This window comes from Callorhinus ursinus, unplaced genomic scaffold (genome assembly GCF_003265705.2).
Source record: "Callorhinus ursinus isolate GAN/ISIS: 27379988/994484 unplaced genomic scaffold, GSC_fseal_2.0 scaffold19, whole genome shotgun sequence".
NCBI classification, from domain to species: domain Eukaryota; kingdom Metazoa; phylum Chordata; class Mammalia; order Carnivora; family Otariidae; genus Callorhinus; species Callorhinus ursinus.
The window spans coordinates 13,882,910-13,893,143 of NW_027397081.1; the positions used below are offsets into that span (position 1 = coordinate 13,882,910).

The 10,234-nt window shown below is 42.2% G+C and overlaps 1 protein-coding gene across 2 annotated transcripts in view; it reads left to right on the plus strand.

Annotated features, from left to right (window-relative positions):
* PAFAH1B2 (platelet activating factor acetylhydrolase 1b catalytic subunit 2) overlaps positions 1–8,506 on the plus strand; it is a 28,354-nt gene extending 19,848 nt beyond the window's left edge. For both annotated transcript variants that reach the window (XM_025893535.2, XM_073903791.1), the window contains one exon: positions 2,611–8,506. In XM_025893535.2, coding sequence (XP_025749320.1) covers positions 2,611–2,889 — 279 coding nt within the window. In that variant the 3' untranslated portion in view covers positions 2,890–8,506. The remainder of the gene's footprint in view (positions 1–2,610) is intronic.
* Positions 8,507–10,234: the final 1,728 nt, after the last annotated feature.

Below are 10,234 nucleotides of genomic sequence, written 5' to 3' on the forward strand. Positions count from 1 at the left end.
AGGAAGGAAAAAAAAATGGTGAAAGTCTTATACTTGTGTGTGTTCGTTGGGCAGATGAAGGGGGGTGCTTGAAGAATTCTAGGGCTGTCACTGAATGAAGTTTAAGGCTGGGATGGTTAGGAGCAAGAGATGTGGCCAAGTCACGCAGGGATCTGTCTGCCTTGAGAGAGGAGCTTGGGTTTTTCTTACTGGTGCTGGGGAGCCACGTCTTACTTTTCTGTTACATGGTCTCTAATATACTTTACTTGCTTATATCCCTGCTTTACTCCAAAAAGGGTTGTGGTTAAGAGTCCACCTCTGAGGTACAGTGGCTGGTCCATAGCTGCTTAGGACATATTTGTTGCGTGAATGTTGCTGAATAATTCCTCCATAAATAGTCTTTGTTTCAACCCGACTTTTAAATTTGATAGACACCGGTGTTCTCTACAACACTCAAACATCAGCAGTGCCCTAAATGATTCCGTGAGGGAATGCTTGCAGAAGTCACTGAACATAATAGCCCCAATCCCGTGACAGTTAAAAGAACTATGTGGAAACAAGATTTATGACGTATTTAAGTGAAAAGTCCAAATACTAAACTGTGTGTGTATTATATTTAGAATTACTTAAAATACAGATAACCGTTGAGGGGCACAGACCCCCATACAGTTGAAAATCTGTATATAACTTTTCACTCAAATTTGACTACTAATAGTCCATTGATCAGAAGCTTTCCTGATAAGCAGTCAATTAAGATATATTTGGCATGTTATATGTATGACATACTGTATTCATACAATAAAGCTAGGGAAAAGAAAATGTGACTAAGAAAACCATAAGGAAGAGAAAATAGATTTACGGTACTGTATTTATCAGAAAACATTTGTGAATAAGTGGACCTGTGCACTCCACACCTGTGTTGTTCAAGGGTCTGCTATAGTCACGTGGTGAAGAGATTAGGAGCATGATATTTTTCTTTTTTGTTTCTTTTAACATGATAGTATTTTAGTAATTAATTATTACAGGGAAAAATCACATGGCATACCTTTGATATTCTCATATTAAGGAAAATGCTATGCAAATACATAAGGTGCTTTTCTCATCCTCGCTTGAAAATCCCAGTAGGTATGGTGCCCTGTTCTTAAGGCTTACTCATTTTTTATGGCTTTGTCATGGTGTTCTTTGAGTGTTGGAACAAAGTGTATGTTTATTGTTCACTGGCCATCCTCCCTGGTTGCTCATATCTCAGCAAGACTCCGATATGTAAGCAGTTCTTTTTTGTTAACTGTTAGATGCAGAGCCTAATACTTCAACAGTTATGTAAATGAGGGTTTAGGATTGACTTTGTGAAATTTTTGAGCCGCTTAACAAGGATAGGAGGAGATGGTCTAGGGTAGCAGAATCATAATTATCTATAATTCTCATTTGGAACTATACAGGCACATAATAAAGTGGTAATAAAGTTTCCAACATTTTGCTGAAAAGAATTAAAGACATGAACAAGTACTTAACTTTGGCATAAAGGTTTTTTTTTTTTTTAGTAGAATACCCACAGAAAATCTATTTTTGTAAAATAAGACCTCTTACCATAGCCTGTAGGAGAAATAGGTAGAAATTTTTTTGCCTACATAGGAATAACTTGGTGTGTGCTATCTATCACTAGTTATAAACCAACTGAAAGGTTGTCTGACAATAATTTTATAATAGGATCAGCATCTGTAAAAGGACATTTCTAGTTTGAGATGATAAACCTTGGTCTTGCCATGTAAGGGTGGACTTTTATTGACTAAAGGAGGACAGGCATGTGATTTACCTGAAGATAGGTAATTAACATAAGTTAAAAATGAATTAAGGAAATATCTGTTTTATCCTAGCAGATAATATGTGGCTTTGGTTGGTCTAGACCACATTTGTTCCCACCATTTGTCTTGTGCAGTAGTATAGGTTCCGTGTAGCATTCATAAACACATGTGCATTGGAGCTAGGTGATTCTGATGACCGTATGGAGAATGAATTGAAGGGAAGACCACGCTGGAGGTAGGAAGGCCAGTCAGGAGACTTTACATTAACTGAGCGAATCGTGATAAGTTTCCAAGCCATAGCAGCATGTATACTCAGAATGGAAGAGAAAAAAAGGTTTTGAAAATTATTGAGCATGCAAAAGCTGAGTAATTTAATGGTAAATAGATAAGGTGTGTGGGATGAAAGATGCAGGGAGGTCGGAATGATCAGTTGGTACAGAGAATGTAGAAGGAGCATAGTGTAGGGAGAAGATGATGAGTTGCTTTTGGACATGTCAGGTCCGGAGTGCCTGGGGAAGTTTGGGCAGTTTGGTTCTGGGCTAGAGTGTTCAGAGTGGGCGGAGTTGTAGGCCGAGGACAAGACCCTGGAGCGCACGGACAGTTAAGGGACAGGAGGGGGAAGAGGTGCTTCTGAAGAGACGGAGAAGGGGTGGTCAGAGGACTATCATTGAAACCAGTCTAGTCCAGAGTTTCTAGTCTCGTGTTTGAGAAATCAAAGTTTTAAGAGTGTCAAATGGAGCCGTTCTTCCAGGAATCTCAGAAATCACAGATGAGTCAGTAGAGAAAAACCAGTGACTCTTCTTTTCTTGTGCTCTCTGCTTTGCCCCAGGGTTTGTTACCTCGAGGTGAGAAGCCCAACCCGTTGAGGCAAAAGAATGCCAAGGTGAACCAGCTCCTCAAGGTTTCCCTGCCGAAGCTCACCAACGTCCAGCTCCTGGACACAGACGGGGGCTTCGTGCACTCGGACGGTGCCATCTCCTGCCACGACATGTTTGATTTTCTGCACCTCACAGGAGGGGGCTACGCCAAGATCTGCAAACCCCTGCATGAACTGATCATGCAGTTGTTGGAGGAGACCCCTGAGGAGAAACAAACCACCATCGCCTGACTGGCTCCCATCAGTGTTACTTGCACCCCAGCTTCCTCAGATCAGTTATATCACTGGCACTACAGAATCCTTCTCTTTCCTAAGGCACTTTGCATTGTAGAATGTTCCTGGATGTTCATATCTAGTGTTTGAAGGGGAGGAGGGATTTAAACTGGTCCTGTACATAGAAGGTTGGTTTGACACAGGAGACAAATTAGCCAAGGAAGATTGTTGTTTAAATTCGTTTGAAACCAGAAGGGGACTTTTTAGTTGTATGTGTGACACACTCATTGAATTATCACAGTTTTTCCTAGGACAACATCGAGCCTAAGGACGGAACAAAATGAAGATTTTTTTTTCATGGCCTTTCTTTCTATGGATTATGTCATATAGAGTAACGATCAGGATCCACACCTACTTGGCTTTAATACAGATGTCTTTTCCAGTTTTTAAAGTTCATAATTTAGCCCTTTGTTTTTAGTTTGCTTTACTCCTATGTATTCGCAACATTTTCTTAACGTACAGCATCAGATTGAACGTGCTTGTGATTCAGATATGGGAGATGCTATGGTTAACAAGTGAATTTGTTCCACTCTCTTAATCTTTCCCATGTTTAGCAGTGGAAGAAAGGTTTTGCCCCATTTGGGGGACTCTACGGAGGGTATTATTTTTATGCTGCTGAATATCATGTCTATAATAGACCCATGCATGCAGCCTTTTTCCTCCCTATTTCCCCTCATCCCCTCTTTGTTTTGGGGGGGGGTCCTTGTTGACATTACAGGCTTTTAACACATTTTTGACCTAGGAGCTCTGTTGCTGGAAGTGTAAGTCCCCAGCCAGTTACTCTCATGATGATAGTACTGATGTGCAGCTCATTCTTGTGTGGTGCTCTGTGCGTAGTCTCTGTAGTGCTGTCCAGGTTCGGAGTTCTGGTTTGGTTTGTTTTGTTTTTCCCTCAAGATGTTTTACACTTTCCTCTTTTGGAAAAAAAAAAAAAAAAAAAACCAGAACTCTATTTCCCATTCCATAAGCCCTGACATTATTTCAAGTTTTATAGTATCTTAGGGTGTATATTTTATTTTTTTATTGGCTTAGTTTTTAAAATTATATCAGTCCAGAAAAATTTGGCCTTTTTCATGAGGAAACAAATGGAGCTGCTCTTCAGAATAGGCATTCTACCTTGATCCCACCATTTTAGTGAAAAAGAACTAGGTTGGTTTGACTTTCAGGGTCTGAGGATTTCTTTCGAGAGAGCTCTTTATAATCTTAATGTTTTGCTTGAGCTTTAAGAACTGCCATTTTAAAAATAATGCGACAGTACATGGTTTATTGTTCAGTATACCTTTGGAATATGTACAAACTGGATCTACAAACAAATATTTTTAAACTGGACCAGGTGGGTATTGGAGTAACCTATTAAAATGTGCTCTGCACTGATTCTGCTTAACATACAAGTTCAGTGACTAAGGAATATGTTCGATGTTCTGCTTGCAAGGCAAGTGTCAGTGCTTTTGTGAGTTGGAGGGGGTTGCTGATTTGTGCTAAGAGCCGCTTCTGATTGAGAGGGATAGAACTTGGGCTGATGTTTTTCTTGTGAAATGTCTTTCTAGGAATTTTTTTGGTCTTATTTTTAGTCCTTTTTTTTTTTTAATACATTTCTGAATGTATCATGTCTTCACTAACGACAGAAAGTACATGTGATGTTTACTAGACTCGTTTCCCACATTAAGGTTCCCTCTCTTTTTAGGAGCCCAGATTCTTGAGTTTATCAGGACAGGTTTTTTCTTAGCTGAGGCATAGTTCTAAGGAGGGCGGAGAAGTTTGTGTGTAAAAAGACCGATTCTTATCCAGGTCTTTTTTCATTTGTCAGAGGGCGGGAGTATCGTCCAAACAAACCCGTTAGGTTATTCCTGCAGCATGCGCTTTTAGCTTCCCTCTTGACTAAGGATGAAATAGCCCTTTGTGAGCTGGCCTTCGGCTCCTTTGCTTATGTGTGTAAACCTCGGGTGTTACTACATTTTAATACCTACCAGAGCTATTTGAGCAATAGTATTTGAACCACTGGCCTTTTAAATAAAAGTCTGACCCATTGCTAATGTGCAGATACTGAGTCCACTTTCATTTCTTGCCCGCTTTCTTTGCACTGCTTTAGGGCAAAAAGTGTTCATCTGTTTTTCTTTGATTAACATCCCTGTTCGCTACAGTGACAGAACTTAATGCTTACTCTTTGGATTTCTCTCTTTATACTTTTCATGTATATGTAAATGTAATGCACTGTCCAAGTGAAATGTCCTAGTTGTCATTGTGATTAAGGGGCCAACTTTCCAGACAGCTAGCAGAGGTGTTCTGATCCTCCCCCCAGCAAGTTTTAATTCCTTTGCCCCTCCATTCCCGATACCTAGCTGGCAGCCGGCGATGTCTGTGGATTTCTGTGGGCACATTGTGAATGTGGCGGGTTGAGGGTGTACTGCCAAGGGTGACCTAAGGCGTGTTGTTTTGCTGCCTCCATATTCTAGGCTGCCATGGGCAGTGGTCTGGCACCCACTTAGGGTCTTTTTCTACTGTTGGGGGCATCTGTCTAAACCAGAATCTTCTGTGAAAAACCTTAACCCAACAAAAATCTTGTGTAGCTCATGCCCTGCTCTTAAGAATTCTGTCTCTTGTTGTTAAAAAACAAAAACAAAAAAAACACTTTTTTTTTTTTAATCTAGTCACTGTTTACAGTTGTATGCTAACGCCTGAAATACTGTCTGTGCTGTGGTGTATGAGCATTGCCAATTTTATATTTATTGCAGTGAAGAAGAAACTAAAAATATGAAAATGAGGAGCATGTCCACGCTCCTAAATCTGTGTGGGTGCATGTGGGAGAAGTGAGTCGGGGTCTCTTGAAAGGAGGCTTTTTGGAGTGGGGTCTCCCAGGCTTCTCCTTGGTGTTCCTGCTTGGGGATCACTGCTGCTAGCTGACTGGACCTCCCCAACAGAAGTTTGTGATTCTGCTTTGGCGAAGTTTCATTGACTAGTAGAACTCATTCTGTTTTAGTGCATATTTCAATATAAATGTAAACGTTTCTCTCAAACTTGCTTATGTCTTTCTGTCTCCTTTATCAGAGTCTCTGGATTCCAATGGAGGGAAAAAAGGGATGCTTTTTTTTTTTCCACCTACCTTCTCACAAGCACATTGGATACTTAGAACATCCTCCTTCTTTTCTGGGGAACTGAATCTACTGAGCTGACTGTCATCACATCTCAGGGCTGTAGGAGGGAAGGATGGGGTGAGCAGTTATAAGGAATCCTAACTAGACACCTGGGGAAATTGTCAAAGGAAGTATTTCAGATTGGTTATGAGTATCTGTCAGTTAAAAAGAACTGATTCTTAAACTGTTAAACTGACCTCTTGGTCTTTTTTCCTAATTTCAGTCTTTAGAATTTATTCACATTAAATTTGTAATTTCCATTGTTTCTCACTCTCTTCCTCACACTAATAATCATCAGTTTCCTTTTTTACACTTTAGAATATCTCTTTCTGCTATTGCCCCCAGCATGCACTTTGAGTGCTTCAAATTAATTGGACTGTTCTGAGTTCCTGTGCCATCTGGGAAGAAAGTCCTACTAATATTCAGGCGTATTCATCCCCATTCTGCTCTTGGCTGAGAGGCCCAGGGAGGTATGGATGGTATCCATCTAAGGAGTCCTGTAATTTCGGTGCCTGAGCTGGTACCCAGCTTTACCGGATTTGAACCCAGCTTTACCGGATTTCAGAGTCCTTGCCTTGCCACTACTCATTCCATCCGGGCTGTCTTTCTAGTTGTAGATACGTCTCTAGTTTCCTTCGTGCAGCCGGTATACTCCTCTTCTGTTCCGTCCTCCACACGGCCACACGATTATTAGAATTTAAAGTGCATTACCTGGCCATCTTGCTTTCCACCTTAAAGCAACAGTAGAATGAAATTGTGTTTATGGAGCCAGAATTTTTGGTGGTACACATGAAGGGGTTCAAAGACTGCTCGGCTGTTAACATGTCAGTAAGTTCAGACTGACAGGAAGACCCTTGGGGAAATGAAGTTTAAGATCTAAAGGAAACAGGAAAGTAAGTACATCAGATGGCAAAAAGATAACTAAAATAGAAAGGTACCAGCTTCCATATGCTGAGGCGTGGGGGCGGGGACCACGGGGGTAGATGAAAATGTGAGGGTTCATTCATACCAGAGACGCTGAGAAAGCACAGCTGTCTCCTTTGCAGCCACCCTTACCCAGGAGTCCGTAGTGTTTGTGCAGACAGGTCAGGCTGGTAGTATGCTGTAGACCACCTGGTCTGAACTAGGATGAATGGCGTCGGTGGCACCAGACTCCTAGCACGATATGACCACGGAGTTCAGGACAGGAACCGGGAGCATGGACACAACTCTCACATAGCACCTTTGCCTCCCCAGTCAAATAGCCTGACCCAAGTATGGCCTCTTTATAGCAGTGACACTAGAACGAGGGTCAGTTACTCAACTGGCCCATCAGGGCCTAACCTGATGACTAGCCACCAACCACACCAGCAATAATTACAGCAAACTGATATGCCAGTAACATGTTCCTTTGCTGCCGTAAGCTCCGTTTTTTTGTATCATCTTTATCACTCTTCACCGCAGTGATTGCTACTGAGTTAAACTGGTTTACTCCTGGAAGAGAATAGAATGTGGAGATACTAAGATACTTTTGCTTTTCTAGTTGTCTTCCTCCCATATCTAATCCCACCAGGTTCCTCTCTGCCCTCTCCTCCCCCAGAGGCTTTGCCTTTGTCAGCTGCTCACTGGTTCCCCTTCAGTCACAGAGCAGCAATGAAAGCCACCCAGGCCCTCTTAAGTGTAGCCAAACTACTAGCCCATGTGAACCTCACCGGCCAGGACAAGTGGGTAGGAGGGAAGGCTTCCTCAGCAGTACCCACTTGGGGAAAAACTGGACGAAACCAGCAGGAGAGTCCCATCTCCTAATTTCCTCCAATCAGAGCAGGGATGAATTCTTCACTCGGCTACATATTTTTACATAGCCTTGAAGCAAAGGTCTTAGAGGTTTGATAAACACATAGTCTTCTACTCTGGCCTGATTTTATGCTATTGATTTTACGATCTCAAAAAACATTGTACCTACTGCTCAAGCTTTGACCTTTGTGACGCATGCAGCAAGCTCGTCAATAACTACACATAGTCCAACCCATTAGATAGAACATCCAATGCTTTCCATGACTTGACCCTCTTCAATTCATATCCTCCCACCCCTTTGAACCCTCACGCCAGTAGCACTGAACTTTGTGACTTTGTTCCAAGTTGAGACCCCTTGTCTGGAATGTGCTCCTATTCCTTTGCTAGGCTAGCTTCTGTTCATCTTTCTGGAGCCCCCTCAGGGACACCTGGGGTGTTTTCTGATTTCCCTGATTTCCAGCTCTGGTTTGTACCAGATCTCTTGTCTCTGAGTTCCCATAATACCTTGTGTAAATCTTTTATCATTGCACTTACTCTGTATTATATGCTTACCTATTTGTCTACACTGTTAGATTATGAATTCTTAGAACAAAGAATGTGTTTTAAGTATCTGTGTTCCCAGCACCTAGCTTAGTGACTAGTACAAACTAGGCATTGAATAAATGAATGAATGAACAGGAGATTGAATGATTTGTTCATGGTCATCTAGCCGGTAACTGTCAGTACTGAAATTGGAATACAAATCTTTTGACTTCATTTCCTGTTCTTTCAATGACACCACACTGCTGCTTGTGAGGAACAATGCACATTATTAATAAGGACAAACAAAATTCACTTTTAAGGGGCACCTGGGTGGCTCAGTCGTTAAGCGTCTGCCTTCAGCTCAGGTCATGATCCCAGGGTCCTGGGATCGAGCCCCTCATCGGGCTCCCTGCTCAGCGGGAAGCCTGCTTCTCCCTCTCCCACTCCCCCTGCTTGTGCTCTCTCTCTCTCGCTCGCTGTGTCTCTCTCTGTCAAATAAATAAATAAAATCTTAAAAAAAAGAAAACACAAAATTCACTTTTAAAAACAAAAACAGATGCCATACATACCTATCACAGAAGTTTTCGACACATTTTCTGGAATTGTTTGATTGAAACTAGACGGAATTAATAAGATAGTTTTTATAGGAAAAGTAAAACCAAATAAAAAGTTAGACTGGTTCAGAGGAACAAATGTATCGTGAATGAGAGAATCACCTTTGTGAAGGCTCCGGGGACCAGTGAGGTAACAGGAGATGCTATGGGAGGTGGCCTGTATGTGAGCCAGAGTGTAAAGAGAGGGGACCTTTCTATTATTGAGAACTACATGGAATAAGGGTTGAATAGCTGCCATGTTATCTTTAGATAACAGCCAGAGAGGAGGAAAAGCTTCTTGAGTTGCATCTTCTGATTTCGTAGCTGGAGACCCAAACCTTCTTGAGATAGGAGGATGGCTCATTTTTAATCAGTGATCTTTGGAGACAGATTTGAGTTGATCAATTGTTTATCTCCTTGTTTTCAGCAGCCTGATTGACCAGCTTCATTTCCTGCAAAGCTCTGATGTTGATTCCAGCACATGGCCGCAGGCAACAGGATGCAAGGCCTGAATGTGTTCACATTTCTCAGTCTGAATGGTGAAAGCCCAGGAAACCAAAAGTGGCTGATGGGTCTGTGGCAGAAAGTTTGTCCCCTTAGTCAAAACTGCTCTCCTTTGACTCCCCTCCTACTCGAGACAGTAGTTCAGGATGACGAATGCAGGCAAGCCCAGCTCCCCTGTGCTGCATTTAGGAGGTAAATGGACATAAGACATGACTCTTAAAAGGTCAGAAAGTTTAATTTGCCTACGATGCCCAGTGCAGGGGCTTACACAGAACTTTCTGACGTCAAAGTCCTTTTTCCATAGTACCGTGAAGCCATGTGACAGGTTTGAGACCTGAGCCCCAGAATGATGGAGTAAATACTCTGATTCCTAATCTGATACGCATCCCATTTTCATAGTCCTTGGAGAGATGACCAGACTCAAGGGCAGCCCTGAGAAAGAACAGCACTTGCACGCTGAAGAGAAAGGACTGTACAGTGCTCCTGTGCTGCAGCTGCTGGGCAATTCTGTTTGAGCTCTGCGTGGATACACGGAGACCCTTTTATGGTCATGATAAAAACAGGGAACTTAAGTCCATTTCCTTTAGAGGGCTTGGTTGTGTAACTTTTTTTTTCTGGGTAAAAGTTACTTAATTCTAAAGTCGGGTTTGATCCTGCCACCCACCCACAGGCACGGCCACTCTCTACCTCCTGTGGAAAGCTGGGAACCTCATCAGCTGCCTGGTTGATGGTCTTTTCTGCACTCAGGATCGGAAGGATGGCCCACAGGGAAATAGAAGG